This window comes from Panthera tigris, chromosome A1, assembly GCF_018350195.1.
Source record: "Panthera tigris isolate Pti1 chromosome A1, P.tigris_Pti1_mat1.1, whole genome shotgun sequence".
NCBI classification, from domain to species: Eukaryota; Metazoa; Chordata; class Mammalia; order Carnivora; family Felidae; genus Panthera; species Panthera tigris.
Window position 1 is genome coordinate 28,089,313 of NC_056660.1, and position 21,252 is coordinate 28,110,564.

General features: G+C 36.3%; 1 protein-coding gene across 3 annotated transcripts in view; it reads right to left on the reverse strand.

The window, feature by feature from the left end:
* The window catches only part of DGKH (diacylglycerol kinase eta), a 162,595-nt gene that overhangs the window by 42,615 nt on the left and 98,728 nt on the right, over window positions 1-21,252 (reverse strand). For all 3 annotated transcript variants that reach the window (XM_042977273.1, XM_042977286.1, XM_042977280.1), the window contains 8 exons: window positions 16,587-16,693; window positions 15,805-15,930; window positions 11,853-11,955; window positions 10,144-10,303; window positions 8,350-8,458; window positions 8,059-8,198; window positions 6,334-6,418; window positions 98-183 (listed from right to left, as the gene is read on the reverse strand). In XM_042977273.1, the coding sequence (XP_042833207.1) occupies window positions 98-183; window positions 6,334-6,418; window positions 8,059-8,198; window positions 8,350-8,458; window positions 10,144-10,303; window positions 11,853-11,955; window positions 15,805-15,930; window positions 16,587-16,693 (916 nt within the window). The remainder of the gene's footprint in view (window positions 1-97; window positions 184-6,333; window positions 6,419-8,058; window positions 8,199-8,349; window positions 8,459-10,143; window positions 10,304-11,852; window positions 11,956-15,804; window positions 15,931-16,586; window positions 16,694-21,252) is intronic.

The following is a 21,252-nucleotide window of genomic DNA, read 5'->3' on the forward strand; positions in this document are numbered from 1 at the left end:
CGGGGGAATCACAAAAAAAGTGACATAAATGGTAGGAACAAGCTGTCCTTTCATTTTCACCATATAACTCTTTCATGACTTGAACTCCATTACTCACTTGGCAGATGATATGACCACGGCATGTTCATCAGAATTGAGGATTTTTGTAAGATGAGCTGCAACTGAGTCCTCATAAATTGTCATCTGAAAAAGTAAAAAACCTACACTGTATTATTGTTGCTGGCATTTATACAACTCAGTTTATTACCACTTCCAAAATGGGATCATTTAAGACACATGTGACACAGTGCCGTGACTATAATGAATTATATGAAAAGTCATCATACAAAATAGATAAATACTTCCCTTCTATAAAAGGCTTTTAGTTTCTGAAATTCCTTAATCTATAGTCTTAGAAAAAACCCTAAAATCCATTAAATTAGAAAAAAATGTCGAATGGCTGAACACATAAAGAACTCCTCCAGGTAGGCACAAAAAAAAGCCAGACAACCCAATGAAAAATGGGCTAAAGACTAGAAATTTAAAGAGGAGGATAAAAAAAAAATGGTCCACAAACAGATGAAAGGAAATCAGCCTCATCAGCTGTCAGGCAAACACAAAATAAAACCACAGTGAAGTTCCACTGTATTTGCCAGAAGAGTTAAAATGAAATAGCAGCAACAATGCCTGGAAAATGCCAAATATTGGCAAGGTTGTAGAGCTACAGAAGTCTCATTCACTGCTGGTGGGAGAGCAGGCATTGGTATAAACACGAGAAAACTGCTGGGTGTCTTTCAAAGCCAAACATATGCATATAGCATAGGATCCAACAATCCGATTTCCATACACACACACACACACACACACACACACACACACACACCCAGAGAAATGTGATGTGCGTTCACCAAAAGACATGTGATAGAAAACGTTCATAGCAGCATTCACTCAAATGCAGAATGGATAACACATTGTAGTATATCCTCGCAATGGACTAGATGGGGGCAATGAGAATGCGTGGTTTACAGCTATGCCATAACACGGATGAATCTCACAGACATAATGTTGAATAAAAGGATTCAGAAAAGAACTGCTTACAAAATGATTCATTTTATAAAGTGCAGAATGGACAAAAATAATCTATGCTGTTAGAAACCGGGAGAGTGGTTCCTGGGGTGGGAGGGGAGGGTGGTGAACGGAAGAGGGCCTGTGGGGGCTCACAGCACGCTGATAATACTGCCTTGTGATCTGCATGTTGATTACATGGGTGTATTCAGCTTGTGGAAACTTACCAACCGTACATTTATGATTGGTGCACTTTTCTGGGTGCACAATTCAATAAAAAGTTTTTTAGAATGTTGAGTACCCTGTCATACAGCCATGTAAATAAATCTCTCAAATTAGGAAGTAATCAAAATGCTCAGGGAGTCCTGTCTCCCCTTTTCTGTTTGACTCAAAATGTAAGATTCTGTTGAAAGAACAGATCTTCCTAATATGCAAACATGTGCACAGTATTTAAACAGCCTCTATTCAGAGCCTTCCATCAAATGTTTGCCTCCAATATCTACAACGTCCTACAGCTCAAAAATTTCCAGTGTAAACCACCTGCTCTGTTCCAGCTGGCCTCCTGTGTTCTTCCGCCCTTCTCTGATATCCTTTTGTTGCTTCTTACCCATTGGCACCATGTCATTCAGACTTAAATGCAGATTCAGTTACCAACCCCCCTCCTTAAAGCCTTCCTGACTAGCGTCTTTCCAAAGAGATCTCATTCCCGATTTCTGCCCAGTTCCATGAGTGGCTAATCAGTATGTCACTCTTTTACATTTCTATCTTACTTTCTTCAGAGGCAGACCACGTATAGAAAGGAATTCTTACATTAAGGAAAGGATGGGAGGGGAGGAGCCTCAAAGCCTCACGCAATGTTGTGTTCACTTGCAAATCCACTTTATTCATCTTCCAGTGTAAACATTAAAAGTTGTATCTTTATACTCAAGATCAGAAAAATGAAAATACATCTTTTAAAAAAGCAAAGAAAGGAAGTATTTTTCAAAATGATTAGTTTCATTTCTTTTCCCTACAGGATAGATTGTCATAGAGCCTAAGAAGGTAGGGGAAAGTATTTTATACTGTCAGTAATTCCCTTTGAAATTACATGTAAAAATCCAAGTTTTTGCCTGTTAAAAATAAGCAAAGGCAAAGAATACAACCTCTTCCAGAGGAAAATGAAATAACCTCTATGTCCAAAGATAAATTATTGATGTCCCTTATTAAGCTATTATGTAGTCACTTAGAGTCAGGAAGGTAAGGTAAGAATAATAGTTAACATTTTTATTGTGTACAGACACTGTGATGAAATATTCGATACATATTTATCCCATTAATTGTCCTGTTTTACAGCCAAGGAACCTAAGGCTCAGTGAAGTTGTGTGATTTTCCCACAATCCTGGGCTAATGAAGAAAAGACAAACTAGGGGGCCAGGTCTGCAGCTTATCCAACTATTATTCCCGCCCCACCCCCCACCCCCCCACTCCAAGCAAGTCCTGATCTTTGGTTAACTGTCAAATATAAATTTTGTCATTTCTCAAGTGCATCATTATACCAGCCTTGTAGCTGGGATCCCTATATCTCTCTAACCCCTTTCAAATCATTCTCCACTTCATGATGCAATGATCTTTTTCCAAAACACAAATCTGAGCATGACACATCTCTACCTAACATGTTAGAGGGGATCTTCCTACTTTCCAGACAGAGTCAAAATTCTTCAGCTAACACGCAACACCTTCCACAATTCCCAGGATTCTCCATGATCTGAACCCTCTTTCTCTCCACTGTCATGTCTTTTGATGCTCTTCCTTTGCACCATGAGCTCTAACTCAACAGAATTACTTGTAGTGTCCCAAATGTATGAAGCTCCTTACTATCAAGCTCTACATGATGCTCTTTTTCGACTGGCTAATTCCTACTTCTCTTTGTGCTGAAAACCCAGTTTAGGTACAATCTCTTCTGCAAAGACTTCACTGAACTTACCAGACTGAGAGCCCTCTCTTCTGTGCAGCCATTATACCCTGAAAATAACCTAAACATAGCTGATCATTTATTGTCTGTCCCTCAAAATATATTCTCCAGCTTTCTCGCTTTGTGGCATCCTTAATGTCTGAATGATTTTGTCACATACCCCTAGGCCTAAAGGAACGGCTAACAGTAGTTAAGTACACACAACTTAGTATTTATGTCCTAACAACTTAATAGCCACTTGAAAAAATAATACACATAAATTAAAAGAAAAAATAGTATCATATTTAACTCTTAAATAACGAGCTGTGAGCCTGTAGGCACTGTGTACGTCTCAAGCCTTGGAATCAGGTTGGACAAGAACTCTCTCATTTCCTATTCAACACTGACTTTTGTGTGGTGTTTGCTTTTTGTCACAGTGACTACTGAGAACCCAAGCTTCGCAAAAATGTGATGTCATCAAAAGAAGTGTAGTGCAATGATGTTTCAACTGTCCAGTACTTCAAGCTGTGTGCTGTCCAATAAGATGTTGAGTATTACAATTAAATTCTCTTTGAAATTTGAACACATCTTATGGTAGCCCTCTGAATTCACCAGAGTGAGTGCCTGGAGGCCCCCTGCACACAGCTTGGGAATCGGCACTCTAAGCTGACTGGAGCTGGAGGGCAAATCTTCTATGTCTACTCCCGGATGCCAACAGGCATTTAATATTGTTAAGTGAATGAAAAAATAACGTTATAACATCTTAGCATGCTGTTACCAAGCATCTAGGAAACAAAGAATTGAGGGGAGAGGAGCTTTCTCTAAGAGCAAATTAAAAAAATAAACTAATAGGAAGAATTTCGTTTCCAGGGATTTGAAGCCATTCGTTCCTGTTGTCAGGATGGAGGTACAGCAGTTCACATCCTCTTTTTTATGACCTTACCATCAATAAGTGAGCATCTATTGACTCACTAGACTGGTGTGATTTGGGTATGATACAAAAGAGACTAAAAATATGACTCTTACATCAAAAAGCTTTGAAACCAATTGGAAAGCAATAGGAATCTGGCTTCCGAGAAACAGACAAGGTCAGAAGGCTTTGATGCCAAGATGCTCCTAGTTCCAAAAGTGTGTGGTATTTAGACAAAAAATTAACAATAAGAATTTTTTATTAATTGCCCGCTTTGTGTCAGTCATGACACGAGATGACAATATAATGGTGAATGGATAACACGTTGCCGCACCGTGACAGTACAATTGCACCAAGATAATGGCAGGTGATAATGGAAGGGGGCTATGGAACTCCCAAGAAGGAGACAGTAGTGGGACTTGGGGGATGAGGGGTGGCTGCTTGGAGCAAGTGATACCTGAGGTGAGGACAGGAGTGAACTAAGCATGATATCGCTGGAAGGATACATATCCATTCATAAAGGGGTACGGGAGAAAAGGACATGACAGCATGGGGATTTCACACTAAATATCAACAATGTGTTTTCTACCAGTGAGTATCAATAGAATCATTGTTACTGGAGGAAATCGTGGAATCACTACTTTTTCAATGTTTAAAAAGTATAACAGGAAACAGAATTACTTAATTATGGCCATAAGGAGTTCATCAACAAAACTGTCACAGTTCTTTAAACTCTGCAATTCTACGGTGCCAGCGGAATGCTAAGTTAATAAGATAATCAGGAAGTTCAACCACATTTGTGTCCTTTTAAGGAAAACTGAAAAAGTAGTAATTTCACAGTCACGCATAAAGGAATTTAAAACGGATAAAAAATATATAAGCTGGGAAATTAGGTTGGGCCTAAGAAGGAAGGTTCAGCTTGCTGTTCTTACAGTCTTAAAGGTAAAAAAGTCACATGGTGATGAGTCAGAGTGATGTAGAACACTCACTTAACGTGTATTCTGAAGGCATGCTATTCCTTTGTTATGAAATATTTTAATAGGAAACCAAAATAAACTGTTTCATTCAAAACCTTTTATACTAAAAAAGAGATTTCTTCCATGTAGTTATAACCATATCCCGTATTTAACGACTATACATATGCAATAAAAGTAAAATGGTTTACCTGTATTTTTCATGCTAGGAAGTAGACATCTCTTAAGTAAGTAGAGCAAAAGAATTCCCCCTTTTGTCTCTTTGGGGAGAAAATTAATAGCGTTTACAAAAATACTATTAAGAAAAAAGACTGGTTCCTATAAAAACATGTATTATATTTGTAGTTGGATAAAATAATACTATAAATAAAAATGCTGCTAGAAAGAAAATAGTAAATATATTAATCCTTAATAGCAATTATCCTTGGGTGTTAGGACTAGAAGTAAGATTATTTTTTCATACATTTTTGTATTTTCCATATTTTTAGAGGCAGTTTTTGCTACCTTTATGTGAGAAAAGGGCATTATATAATTAGCTGGTTTAAGGCATAGCCCCATGTTTCTAGTTATCATTCCTTTCCTCAGTTTTGACAAGACCATAATTTTCTTAATGACAAAATAAAGATTTCAACTATAAACAGATGAATTTTCCTAGAGGGAAAAATAAGTTATTATAGACCAAACGGTCTTGTTAGTCACAGAGTAATCCTTTGAAAAGTAGGGTCTGTTTTAATTCTCCAGTGCTTTGAGGTTTAATCAAAATGCTGAATCTTTAAGAACATCTAAAAACTGTAGTTAATGGTCTGTACCAGGGATGGAAAAAAGTGCACTGTCTTTTTTCCTTTGTTTTTATCATGATCAGCAGGCTTAAACTGGAAACCTATGATGGTGAACACTCAACAGAGCACGCAAAGTAGGAAGAAATTATATAATACTCTGGCCACAAGTATTAGTGTGTTTGCAAATTGCTTAAGGGAGCTGAGCTAACACCTAATAGACAGGTGATCATGGCCAAAGCAGAAGTTGAGTAAAAGCTAACAGGAACCTGTCATCAGCTGGCCTGCCCTGGAGCCCTGTTGGTAAAATGAAGCAGGCAGGTGGAATATCAGGGGGAACCATCAGGGGTGAGGAAGGGGAACTTGCATGCCTGGTCCTTTGCACACATTTGTTACTGCATTAACTCTTTCCAACATTGCAACCTTGTTCTATAGATAAAGTAACAGGGGCCCATGACAGTGAGTGATGTGGCTAACTTCACGTTTCCAGTGTGGGTGGTCATAGAACGACTCTAACCTGCATCGTATGAATTCTTCCTTCTGAGAGAGAAGACTAGAAGCGGTCAATGAACCCATACCCAAAATAATAAAAAATAAAACTAAGCAAGCATGCTACCGTATCTTATAAAGTTTTCTTACTTGGTCAAGATATTCACCCCTATTTCCAAATGATAAATAGGCAAAAGGTTAAAGTCTTACATAAAATTCTTCGGACGCTTCTGGAGGTTCTGGAAGTAGAGAAGCTTTTGGAGGCAACTTGAGTTCATAGGTCATTATACTCCACCTGAAGGGAGAAAAGTCTTTGGTCTAAAATTCCTTTAAAATTTAATAAACAGACTCTGTTCTCATACATATGCACAAGTCTGCACAAACTATGGTTTATTGTATCTAAGACAACCAGATACTGGAAAAAAGAGATGGAATTTTTGGCAATCTCATAAAATGCTGAATTCATGCTTTATGATTTCCATATCTTACCAGTTTTCTGGTTAGTGACTTCCAAACTCCATGAAGTAAGAAATGCACATACATAGTAAAACTTCCCCTTCTTCACTAATGCAATGAATTCTGACTTTTCTATTCTTGGGGTGCAACGAGAACAGTGTTTAAATTTGCAGCAAAAAGCCATTTCAAATACCCTGCATAGTTTGGTAAGCACAGAACTGGGAAATCACCTCTAGGGTCTTATAAAGACTGGAGACAGAAGCCCCTTTAGGCACCTAAATGACCGGGGTATCCCTCTCCTGAATAGTTTGGGATAACCATAACTTTAGACAAATGCTGTACCACCCAGCTCTCTTTTGAAATATTCTGTCAGCAAAAGAATCGACCATTACAACATTACCTTAGGACAGGCAAGGTTACAATTAATTAGGTTATAGCTCATTTTAGAGTAATTACATTTTAGATTGGTGACTCCCTGATGAGATTTTGTTATTTTCGGGAACAGTTCCACAGATGGCTAATCCTATCAAAGTTGTTTTGATTCATGCTAGCTTAAGTCCATAATGATATTTTGACATTTGTCTTCTACTTATGGTGGTGGGGGGGGGGGTTGGTTACTGCGTACTGAGTCCTGTTGCTCCTAAACTCCAATCCTAAACACCTCCTCTAGAATATTCAGGGTACACATACGGTGATTTCTTTTTTATACGTGGGGCGTTTAGAGAAAAGAGGTTGAGATGTGGTCAGGACATCATAAACACCTTGATATGAAGAGGTCTTTCTAATATTTCTCGGTCCCTGGGAAAGGATTATCTTTTTTAGTATTCAGTTCTTTGTTGGTTCAATTCATTCTTAGTATGCAATAATTGAGAAGAGATATTCTAACAAATCTAAACTTTATGTGTCTTCCGTAGCTTTAATGAAGCCACAAGATGATGGGGCCTGTTATATGACCTATTATAGTCATCAAAAGCCCCCACACAAAATGAACTATTGAAGCTTTCTGACCTGAAGAACAAGGACAAGTAATTGCTGTATCAGCATAGCCTTCTGTTTTTAAAATAGAGAATAAACTGAGAATTGATGGGGGGAGGGAGGGAGGAGAAAGTGGGTGATGGGCATTGAGGAGGGCACCTGTTGGGATGAGCACTGGGTGTTGTATGGAAACCAATTTGACAATAAATTTCATATTAAAAAAATAAAGATAAAAAGATATCTTCTGTATATAAAATAAAATAAAATAGTGGGTTCATTAGACTAGTTTTCTCAGTTATTGTTACAATTCATTCATTCACTCAAAAAATATATTTATTGAGTGTCTACTCTACTGGGCTCTGTCCTAGACCTCAGGCGTGAAAAGAGTAGGTAGGACCAGGAAGTCTCTGTCCTCATGGGGCTTACAATTCGTAAAATTTAAACTGCCAAAAATGATTTAGTAGGCCATATTCAGTCTGGTTTTGGAAGAAAATTCTCTTTTACCTGTCTAGCATTTTGGTACTGGCTCGTTCCAGCTTCTCTAGTATCTGAGGAAGTTGGGTGTCGTCATCATATGAACCTCCCCAGCCCAGAACACGGGCAAGGTCATTTCCTGTACCCAAGGGCAATACTCCCAGCTGACACTGAAAGAGAATACAACAGGGAGACCTCAGACACGCTGAGAAACAGGAGCTATGGCATTTCTGCACCTCCCTGGTCAGCAGATTAGCATACGTGCATGCTAATGAGTACATGTTAATGTAGTTAATGAGTCAGGAAAGACTGAGTACTTGCCTGTTTATTCAAGTTGAGCTTATCAATTTCTGACAAAACCCAACCTACACTTCCATCTCCTCCACAAACAAGAATTCGAAAGTTGTCAAACTTCTGGAATAATCTTAAACTGAAAGTAAAAAGGATTTTATTTTAATACAAATAAATGAAAATCACTTCCCCCAATTCTTTGTTATTCTGTATTTGTTGGTATTCATGTTCAGATAACTATAAGAACTCTTACATATTAATTATACTATAAAAATTAAAGTGCAATTCTTAACTCAAGAAAACTTCTTAATCGTAAGGAGGAAAGGGGATTATAAGTAGAAATGGGAGATAAAATTAGGTGGAAAAGGGAGTTGGAAATGAGAAAACAAAGAAGCAGACCCGGGAAAGAGAATGAAAGGTAAGGGATACAACATGGTAAAAGTAGTGACTTTTTTTTCTTTCCATTATAAGGATATGTTATTTCCTTAAGAATAGTATACTACCAACCAGGGATGGTGAATCTAGGGCACTGATACTATTGATGCTCAAGGCAGTTTCTAAAGAGACCCACCAAACCTTGTCGATGTATCACTTTTCGGACACCCACTCGCTTTTCCTCCGCCTCATCCCCTAGACTTGGGTCAGTCTTTTTTACTTTTATATTCCTTTTCCTTCATCTCAACTTTTGACACATTGCACCTTCTGAATGTACCTTTGTACACCTCAAGTATTGTGGGAAATCTAAAAAATATAGAGACAATCTCAAGAGGTTTCACAAAGGGCCTTCCTTGGAATTATATAAGTGAGAAAAGGAAATGTTAAGAATGTAAGATATTGGAACTGTGAAGGATTATTAAACAGATGTGCTAGAAAGGAAGACACAGCTAACCAGCAACGGAAAAGACACAAGTGAGGGGAGAAGCCAGGTAAGGAAATACCAGAACCCAGGGAAGGGGTTGGAGACAGATGAAAAAGATGAACATCCATGGGCTCAGAAGGGCCTGAGACTTGGCAAGAAGGCAGTGGGAACAAGGAGAAAGACTCTGAAGAGCTAAAGTGGAAAGAAGCACAAAGACTGAGGCAAGAGATAGAAAGGACAGGAAAGGGTAAGGGCCTTCTGGGGGTACCTAAAATCTCCATTCCTACTTCTGTGTTCATGCTTTAAGAGAAAAGTTGAGTTGACAGAAATAAATCATGGAGAGGTTGCAGGCCCTTGGTTCTAATGACACTGTATCACCTCTTCAACAAAATCATATGCATACACTAAAAATGTATTTAAAGTACTGGAAGGTATATTTTCCCTCACTGAAAATACATTTAATTTTTTTTCAGATTGTAAGTCATAGGATATTCCAGAAAGCTGAAAAGAACAATCAACAACAGTATTTTTTGTCATTTGTATGAATGAGTCTCCAATCCCTGGGACCTGCAATAGTATCTGTGCTTTGGTTAAATAATTGATTATTTGTATTACATAAAAATCAATGCTAGCCTTCCACGCAGATCATTTTCTAAAATTATCACGTATTTCTATATTAACATAGGTTCCTTCTCAAAGCTAAGTAAACTGTTAGTACTATTTGATGTATGATATATTCTGAAACATTTTCTAAACAAATTTTGGGATTTTCAGCACATAAGGAAGTTGTATAAATATCAAAAAGGGGAAGTTAAAACGTATAATTAGAGCTTTAAAAAGGGAGGAGTGGGAAGATCAACATAGAGATGTCTAGATGAATTGACAATCTTCATGAACTGAAAAATCAAACATTTCATGCTTGGTGCTACATTTCATTCTAATGAGATTAATCAATAATCAATTACCCTAAATGAGGACCTCCGTTCATTAAATCAAACACCTGAGCCGGATTTAGCAACTGTTTAAATCGACGAAGGAACTTTACTCCCTGATTATCTCCACTCTTAGAATTGACAAAAACCAATAGAGGACTAACACAGAATGAAAATGTCGCTCTACAGAAACCTGTAAAAAAAAAAACAAAAAACAACAACACAGTACAATATGTACAGCTGTCTCTATTAAACCATTAATGAAACTTCAGAGAAAAGAACATAAATTCATAAAGAACCTTGTTTATTACTTGAACAATAAATTATAATTGAGCCCCCAAAATGGAGACAGGTTTATTATTTACACAATAAGACTACAGAACTTATGTCTTATAATATGCTCTATAATGAAAAATCCTAGCACAGATGGGAAAAGTGTTAATCATAGATATTTGAGATATACCACCTACCTTAACACCCAATTATCAGAAACCGATCACAGTCTGTAAATTCACATTTGTCAAAGAATTCATATTCATATTCAGCATTATAAGATATTTTAATTTCTCCTTCATGAGGCTTTAGAAAATATTTTGAAAGTTATCATGAGTAATAGAACTTTATTATAGCAGGGCTTGGGGGAGGGCTGTTAACAGCACAGATTTTAAAAAATTACATATTCTGCAGCCAATATTCTTGTATTTATAATACCTATTGGCATAATTTATATAAAAAGTTTGAAAGCCACAGGCACTTTTTCAATGCAAAACATTACTAACGGTATACGGTAAAAGCCTTTTGTAATATGGTTTGCTTAGAAGGAAGACAGGTTCTTCAGCACTTAACAACCAAGTTGTAAGATTCCGGAAAAAGTGATGGAATTTACAGGAATATAAATTCCTCAAGGAAATTATAGAAAAACAGATTTCAATAAGTGCTATGCTGATGGGTAATTTCAAAATTATGGAGGGAAAAAAAAACACAGAAAGTTAACCTTTTTGGATTGCGTTTTGTTACAGAGTAATTTTATTTTATTTACTGAAATGTAAAATGTGAAATGTAAAAAGTCTTATATGTAGGAATTTCACCAGTGTAATAATAACTATGTTAAATTTTAATTTTAAAATGTTATTATAAAAGTTAAATGTACTGGGGCACCTGGGTGGCTCAGTTGATTGGGCCTCCAACTCTTGATTTCAGCTCAGATCATGATCTCATGTTTCAAGCTCCCTGACGGGCTCTGTGCTGACAGTGTGTAGCCTGCTTGGGATTCTCTCTCTCCGCCTCTCCCCTACTTACACAAGCTCACTTGTTCTCTCTCTCTCTCTCTCTCTCAAAATAAATAAACTTAGGGGCACTTGGGTGGCTCAGTCGGTTGAGCGTCCAACTTTGGCTCAGGTCATGATCTCAAGGTTTGTGGGTTCGAGCCCGGCGACGGGCTCTCTGCTGACAGCTCAGAGCCTGGAGCCTGCTTCGGATTCTGTGTCTCCCTCTCTCTCTGCCCTTTCCCCGCTTGCACTCTGTCTATCTTTCTCTCTCAAAAATAAGTAAACATATAAAAAAAATTTATTAAAAAAATAAATAAACTTAAAAAAATTAAAGGTACGATTCAGCAATTTGAATGAATTATTATATAAAAACTGACCAAAATAACCAATTACAGTTCAATTTATTCTAGGAAAGTGAATGCACATATCAACATTTAATACCAAGAATATACATATTTACACAATGATACATACCATCAGAATCGGTGCTGTTCAGTGCAATTGGAGGTATGACAGACACTTTACACTGGCCAAGGGGACACACAGGATGGTATAAATCTTTGCAGGCAGTGTGTACCTAATAACAAACAAATAAGCCTTCAAGAACCATAAAAACACACTGATGTTTTCTTTTGGTATAGATTACATCTATGGGACTAATAACTGAAGATCAACTATATCACAAGATATTCAGTAACTCATAAATTACTTTCATGGTATAATGTTTATAACTCTAAGGAATGAGCTAATTATTTTAGAGATGGGAATCTGATGTACTCTGTGCAGCCTACTTTCATGGTGGCCTCGGGCAAGTAGTGTATATCGAGAAATGCCTGGTGAGGGATGCCTGGCTGGTTCAGTCAGCAGAGCACGTGACTCATGATCTTGGGGTTGTAAGTTCGAGCCCCCCACTGGGTGGAGATATTACTTAAAACACAAAAATAAATAAAAATTTAAAAAAGGAAATGCCTGGTGAAGGCAAGGAGAGAGGAAGAGAAGAGAACAGAGTACAGAGGAAGGGAGAGAGAGAGGAAGGAGGCAAGCTAACTAGTACTTGTCAATATCATCGTCCATAAAAAAGATGATGGGCTCTACCTTATAACATTCTTACGGAATTTCATGAAAATCCGTGAAATTTTTAATGTGTCTCCTCTTTCTGCAGTGGTCCTATAACTTTCTATTCACATCTTTTTTTAAAAATAACATTTTCATGTTCTTATAGGTATAAGTACATCTGTGCCTATGGGCTCCGTAGAGAAAAGGAAAAGGTCCTATCATTATACACTTATCTTGGAAAGTGATAAATATCATAGACACCCAGTAAACATGTGAATTCTGTAAAAACAAAGTTTCAAGGGTAGTCAATATACTATTTCAAACAAGAGCAGGGCTAACTTATTAAGTAGAACCCAGGGAATTTACAATACTTTAGGTACTTACTCAGAGAGACTTAAAATGTTTTAAGCAGTAAAAGCAGACACTTCATAAAGCATTTACTTAATACAGCTTTATTTCATTAGTCTTTTTAGAAAATTGGCATGTTAATTAAACACATATTTATCAAAACTTTTGAGAAAATAACTAAAATTAAATACTGATTCTTATTCTACTGATGACCTAATTTTGGACAGTTCCTTATTATTATTTATAATAATTAACATCCCCAAATGGATTTCAGAAAAAACAAGCATGCACAGATAGTTTTAAAAAGATTTCAATGGGGAACCTGGGCGGCTCAGTCGGTTAAGCAACCGACTCGATTTAGGCTAAGGTCATGACACATAGAGCAAAACAGAAAAATATTTACAGCAAAGTTAAATGAAAAAAGCAGAGGACAAAATTGTATCTTCACTTTTTTTTTTTAATTTTAAAGAGAAAGAGGGAGTGTTAGTGGGGAAATGGGGCAGAGGGAGAGAAAGAGAGAATCTTAAGCAGGCTCCATGTCAACGTGGAGCCCCATGCAGGGGCTTGATCCCACAACCCTGGGGTCATGACCTGAGCTGAAACCAAGAGTCAGTCATTCAACCACCTGGGCCCCTCAGGCTCCCCTCTTCCCTCTTTTTACAGAAAAGGTAAAACTATGTCCAAAGACTGGATGACAACCGAAAAAATTAGCAGTTGACTCAGTAGAGTTGTGTAAGACCACAGTTGTGTGAATACCATAGTAAAGACTATGGTCTTACTTTGTTTTGTTTTAAAGTAGATGACTGTTTTACAAATTAGACACTCTGTGGGAAACATTATTTTAAAGGCAAAATAATATGCAAAGACGTATACAGGAAGATCGTGTATAGAAAGTACAAGACTGAGAAGGATGTAACAAGGTGATGGTGGTCCAGAAACCCGCGTGTCTAGTGGACGCAGTACAGGTCAGGAATGACTTCAAGATAAGGTGATATCTAGGTTTGCCAGAAAAAAAAGGGAGAAGACATTCTAGAATACCCGCTTCTACATCCTGTAAAAATCCTTCTATCCTGTTTGTGAAAAAATTTAAAGGTAGGGGTGAGTAGGGTGAGAAAGCAAAATATCTAATCAACTCCTACTGTTAAAATTAACAAAGTTTAAAAATGACTGGACCAATACAAGTAGAGTCCTATATATTGTAGGTAAAGACAACTTTCATAAAACCTTTCTAAAATAATTCGTCACACACAAAATCTGCTTTCTTTTCAACAAGTTAGAAAGAAACAGCTGAAGTTCTAGAAATAGAGAAATAGATCTACAGACTAATGAAAATAGCAGTAGAAGCATACATCAGTGGTTGCACCCTAAAAAAGAAGTCTTAGGTGGGATAAAGTTTTAAAATCTTATTTATGAGAGCACTTTACTTATTTGTTTATAACGTTATCTTACAGGCCTTTGGAGAGTACTCTTTATATTATTAAAAAAAAATTTCTTTAACATTTATTCATTTTTGAGAGACAGAGAGTGATCAGAGGAGGGAGACCTAGAATCTGAAGCAGGCTCCAGGCTCTGAGCTGTCGGTATAGAGCCTGATGTGGGGCTTGAACCCACAAACTGCAAGATCACGACTGGAGCCGAAGTCAGATGCTTAACTGACTGAGCCACCCAGGGGCCAGGAATACTCTTTTAAAATAAGGAATGTGCCTGGCTGGTTCAGTTGGGAAAGCATGTGACTCATGATCTCGGGGTTGTGAGTTCAAGTCCCACACTGGGTGTAGAGATTACTTAAAAAAAGAATTTAAAAAAGATAAATAAAATAAGGAATTCCACAAGAGGGTTTTAGGGGATATGGTTGCACCAAAACTGCAAAGAGACATGTCTAATACAGTTTATATATTACATGGGATAAGAGAAATTAGAAGTAACACCTGTGGCTAATAAAAGGGGCAATTGATGAAGAATAACAAAAGCGTAAGGATAGAGGGAATCACTTTGATTTATAAATAAAAAGGAAAACAGGGGTCCCTAGGTGTTTCAGTTGGTTAAGCATCTGACTTTGGTACAGGTCATGATTTTGTGGTCCATGGGAGCCTGCTTTGGATTCTGTGTCTCCCTTTCTCCCTGCCCCTCCCCTGCTCATGCTCTCTCCCTCTCTCTCTCTCTCAAAAATAAATAAACATTAAAAAGTTTTTTTAAAAAATAAAATGAAAAGGAAACAGATTACCTATCAGGTTTGACGAAAAAGCTATACAGGACTTATCTTCTTTATGGCCTATGGGATGAATCTCACTCATTGTGAAATCAACGCATCATACTCACATCTTTTTCATTTGATGATCTACATCATACTTATTAAAAGAAATGAGTTTTCCATATTTTGGGGGGGCTGGGGAGTGACTTCCAAGACTCAAAACAAGACCAAAAAAATCAGCCCAATGCAAGGCAATCACTGTCATAGTTGGACAGCATCGCCCAGTGCTAACATGAGCACCCACAGCGGTTGCCTCCTCACCCTCCACGCCACCCTCTGAGTGGCCTGCGTTCACCCTGTAAGTTCCTGCTCTGACTGCCCTCGTGAAGTCTAGAGCCCAGCACTCACATAGTATGGCATGGACAGGACCATTCCTTGCTGTTGATTCCATGTTATGCTGTGTGTACTTCTCACTGCTTCCTTACACATGCAAGAAAACTTTGTAATATATAAATATATATATACTATGTAAATACATAAATAATATATACAACATATAATATATAAATATTATATAATAATACTTATCTATATAACATACATATATCCCAACAAAACTGTGGGAAAGAGGTCTTGACAAGGGAAATATAAAACAACAGTATTGCAAGAAGGATATTTAAAAAGTAACCAGACTGGAAGGAATACTTTGAAAAAAATGAACATTACAATGGGCAGGTATGCTACCAGGCTTTATTATACCATATATTCCTTTCCCCTAAATCACATAGGTTAAAAAAACTATGAAAAGAACGAATTAAAAGGGGCTCTCACCATTGTCTTACACCAAAGGCATTTCCAATCTTGTAGACGCAGAACACTCCCGCATGTTTTGTCACAGACAGCACATTTGGCACTCACTGGCAAGTTACCCTCTAGCCATTGGTGAGGCATAGCTACCTGTGCATCAGGAGTAAAGAGCAGTCAAATTAAAGACTGGAGGACGTCATTCTCACCCTAGGGAAGATCTAAAATATTTCTTACTCAGTGGAATCAATATATGTACCACTCATGGCATCCATTCATTTAGCCCACATTTATTGACATCTATTGTGCCCAGAGCACTGTAGCGATACAAAAATAATTAAGACTAAAGCCCTGACCTTCAGGATTTGTAGTCTAGCTGAGGAGCAATGAATGTAAAGGCATTATCATAAAGTGATTACAAAGTGCTGTCAGAGATTTGAATGCAAGGTGCAATGGAGACAAGGTTTTGAAGGTGGGGGTCACTGTTGAAAGGAGGCCCCAACATCTGAGGAGTGAACATCTGAATAAACACCTGAGCTAAGCCTTAAAGAGTATCTTACTTGTCAGGTCGGGGTCTACAACACCAGCCCAGCACAGCAGCCACTTGTAAGCTCTATTCACATTTCCCTCAAAATTTAAGAGCTGAAGGCAACTATGAAGGATCTAACTGGAAATAGAAACTCATAATTAACCAAAACCTTCCATTTCATCCTGCTAGTAAATATTCCCACCAACTCTGTCATTTTTCACAGGGCAGACAATAAAGAGAGGAGGTACTGGGAAGAGACCAGAGACAGAACTGGGCTTACTCCGTCTTCGTCCTCTATGATGTCCTTCCCAATGGAGGCCAGAGTCGTCCATTTGCAATTATTTGTTGCCCTCACTGCACATCTTTTGTGAGCCTTGAATTTACACACTAAAAAAAAAAGTCAACCATTTCTAAATGAATATATACTTCTGGAATAATGATTAAAGGAAATCATAGCATGAAATTAAAAAGGAGGGGGTAGAAGAAAAACAATAATTTAAAATCTTAAATTACTCTTCAACAATAATAAAGGTATTCTGAAAATACCTTTCCAGAAGGTATTCATGTATTTATGATACATATGGCTATGTATATATAAAGCTTTTTATCAATCTATAGATTGCTACTTAGAGAGGTTCTACTTGTTCATAAATAAAACGTAAAGGAAATGAATACAAAAGAATTAGTTCTTTAGGAGAAAGGAGACAACAGTCACATACGCACACAAACACAGAACTAAACAAAATTTAGTAATACAGAGGTGCTGGTAACATCCTATTTCTTAATCTGGATGTTGATTACATAAATGTGTTTCATTTGTGAAAAATCCTATGTGCTGTACTCCTCTGTTATTTGTATTTTTCTGTCCATATAATATATTTAAAATGAAAGATTTGAAAATATCAGTAAGATAAAGAACAGGATAATTCAGAGGAGTTTTAAATTGCAAGTATGTCGAGAAAATATCCAGTCATCATGGGAAATAGGTTGATAAGGGTCACAAAGATGGCACTGTCTTTTAAAAGCATTATTGTTGGGATTACTACATCATAATGTAGACTAAAGTAGTGATGAAGAAATACGCTACATGCATCACTAATTGGCTCAGCAATAATATCAAAAAGGAGCCTATAAAAGAGACATAAGAGACACTGAAGCCTACAAGACATTGATGAAAGAAACTGAAGACACAAATAAACTGGGGAAAATATTCTATGCTAATGGACTGGAAGAATTAGTAATGTAAAAATGTCCATAGGACTGAAAGCAATATACAGATTCAATGCAATCCCTGTCAAAATTCCAATGGCATTTTTCAAAGAACTAAAACAAATAATTCTAAAATTTTTATGGAACCACAAAAGACTCCAAATAGCCAAAGCAATCTTCAGAAGGAACAAAGTGGAAGGCATCATGATCCCTGATTTGAAACTATGTTACAAAGCTATAGTAATCAGAGTAGGACACATAGGTCAATGGAACAGAATAGAGAACCCAGAAATAAATCCACACATATATGGCCAATTAATTCATGACAAAGAGACCATGAATACACAATGGAGAAAGAATGATGTCTTTAATAAATGTTGCTGGGGAAACTGGACAGCCATATGCAAAAGAATGAAACTGGACCACTTTCATGAAAACTGGACTGAACTGTACATAAAAGTTAACTAAAATGTATTAAAGACTTGAATGTAATACTGGAAACCATAAAACTCGTAGAAGAAAATTCCTGGACTTTAGCTCTTTGACATCAGTCTTGGCGATGATTTTTTGGGTCTAACACCAAAAGCACAGACAACAAAGCAAAAATACATAAGCAGGAATATATCAAACTAAAAAGTTTCTACACAGCCAAGGAAGCCATCAATAATATGGAAAGGCAACATACTGAATGGGAGAAAATACTTAAAAATCATATATCCAATAAGGGGTTAACATTTATATACATTAATATACAAAGAACTCACACAAGTCAATAGCAAAAACCAAGCAGTCCACTTAAAAAATGGGAAGTGGATCTGAACAGACATTTTTGTAAGTAAGACATACTGACGGCCAACAGAGAAATGAAAAGATACTCAATATCACTAGTCATTGGGGAAATGCAAATACAAAACCACAATGAGATATCACCTCACACCTGTTAGGATGGCTATTATAAAAAAGGTAAGAAATTACTAGTGTCGGCAAGAATTTGAACGAAAGGGAACTCTTGTGGACTGTTGGTGGCAATGCAAATTGGTGCAGCCACTATAGTAAACAGTATGGAGTTTCCTCGAGAAATTAAAAATAGAACTATAATACAATCCAGCAATCCCATTTCTGGGTATTTATCTGAAGAAAATGAAATCACCAACTTGAAAAGACACCTGCACCTTCGTGTTCATTACAGCATTATTCATAACAGGCAAGGTACAGAAACAACTTAAGTGTCCATCAATAGATAAATGCATACAGAAATTGTGGTATCTGTATATGTATTTACACATTGGACTATTATTCAGCCATATAAAAAAATGCAATCTTGCCTATTGAGACAACACGGATGGACCTAGAGGATATTATGCTAAGTTGAAAGAAGTCAAAGAGAGAAAGACAGATACCTTATGATCTGACTTTTAGGTAGACTGTAAAAACAACAACAACAAACCCACAAAAAAACACCAAGCTCATAGAAACAGAAAACACATTGGTGGTTACCAGAGGTGGGGGTGTGGAATTGGGCCAAATGGGTGAAGGGAGTCAAAAGTACCAACTAAAATAACTAAGTCACAGGAATGTAATGTACAGAATGGTGAGTATAGTTAATATAATGAATTGAATATTTGAAAGTTGCTATGAGAGTAAATCTTAAAAGTTCTCATCATAAGGAAAAAATTCTGTAACTACGGATGGTGACATGTTCCATTTGGGTAATCATTTTACAATGTATACAAATATCAAATAAAAAAATGAGAGAGAAATAAGAGGAAACAACCAGGAAAGAAGCAGCTCATATATGAAAAACAAGTAAACCACAGATTATTTGAGAAATTAACCCTTACTTATGAAAATCAGTACTTGAGTACTACTAAACTGATTTATCCTTTTAAGGACACCAATTATCCAAGCATTAGTGGATACTGACGTTACACCTGTTTCTGACTTCTCAGAATATATTTTTTTATTGTACTAAGTTTTATTCTAAAGAATATAATTAAAAGTTTGAGATCACTTTAGTGGAAATAACAAAGATAACTGCTGCTAAATGTTACATGTAAGGTGACTCCTTTTCACATGATTTTGTAATGTCTAACTGTAAACTGCTAACAAATTTAAAATGATGGGTTATATGCCACTGGTTTAAGACAGTCCTAATTTAATGTGGCATGCAAATGAGAGGGTCAGGTAAAATAATGTTCAAAATGCTTCAGATGTCATGGATAGCCAATAGGTAAAAGGTCACTTAAGCTGAACTGTTTTTTTTTTTTTTTTGAGAAATATTAGTCTACATTAGTTTCATTTATCTGTTCTTTTGTGCACCTTGACAAATGCTTTCCTGGAAATCATACAGCTTTTGTTCTAAATGATTCTGTGACTCAAGCACAGATTTATATAGAATAACTAATTTTTTAATGGAATCTCATTGCCAATAAACAGTAGTGTAAAGAAACAGGAAGTATAAGCTTATACTATAGGAAGTATAGGAGGTATAAGCTTAGTTTGAAAAACAGTTTTCGCATGACCTGCTCCCTTTCGCTCTCATGTTCTATTTTAAAATTGAGGTTAATTAGCATCCCTAGGTCTTTTCATCTGTTATGGTGTTTCTTAAAAACGTGGTCCTAGTTTTAGTTTTATTCGCAACATAATCCCCAGGCTTGCTTTTTAAGTACAAGTAAGTATTTGGTATTAATAGTCAATAATTGTTTTTTACAGAGAAGGAAGTAAAAGAGAGCAACAGGGAATAATTTCACAGCTTTTTAAAAATTTCGCCATTAAAAATCAAACAGCTCAGTAAAAACAAAAATTACTCTTGTAATAATAAAGTGCTTCATGCAAAGAGTCTTGAAAATTGCGAAGTTGCTTAATATAGCATATAATAATAAAAAAATAAACCAGACTGTGATTATGGTCACTGAGGAATGGAAATTATTAATAAACACTTTAATTTTGTTAGGCGACAATTAGATTTCTCCAAATAAGTTATTGTGAAATAAATCACTTTTCCCTGACCTATAAAGCCATTATCTCAAAACCACAGAGCTTAAAAATATATACTGACAAGTAACCAAATTATGATTTTTTATCTGCAATTTCCAGTCTACCACACTGAATCTTTCTAAGTGTTCAACACTGGCTATGATAAAAATTCATAGAGTCCCATGTTAACATATTTGATGATATTGATTAAAAGAGAAAAAAAATCACCATTTAACTTTTTTTTGTTCAATTACTGTTTAAATAATTGTGAAGAACAATTATGCTTTGAAATTATAATTAACATTCTCAATTGATTTAGGGAATTATTTACGAAAAGTATTCTATCTTCTATTTTTCATTCATTTATTTCATGTATGCAAGGCTTTAAAATAACAATTTTAGTAGTTATTCAACACAAACCCAGAAGACAAATCATTACAGCTTGTTTTACTGTGAAACACATTAAGTAAATGTAGTGATGGTTTCACACACTGGAAACTGATTTCCATTCCAATACAAAGTTATTCATGGTCACAGGTGAATGAAATTTTTTATGTGTGTTTGCATCTTTGTTATGTCTTTTAAAGCTTCTTGTATCCTATGCCTTTGGTTTTATCAAGCAAGCAGCTTATTCAGATTTGGAGGTAGTTTCTAAAGTTTAAGTATAACTTGGATTACAAGAAAATTATGCTAAATAACCACATTCTCATAAAATAAAAAGGTAACTTCTTTACACATTCATAAAACCCTTGGGATTTTTA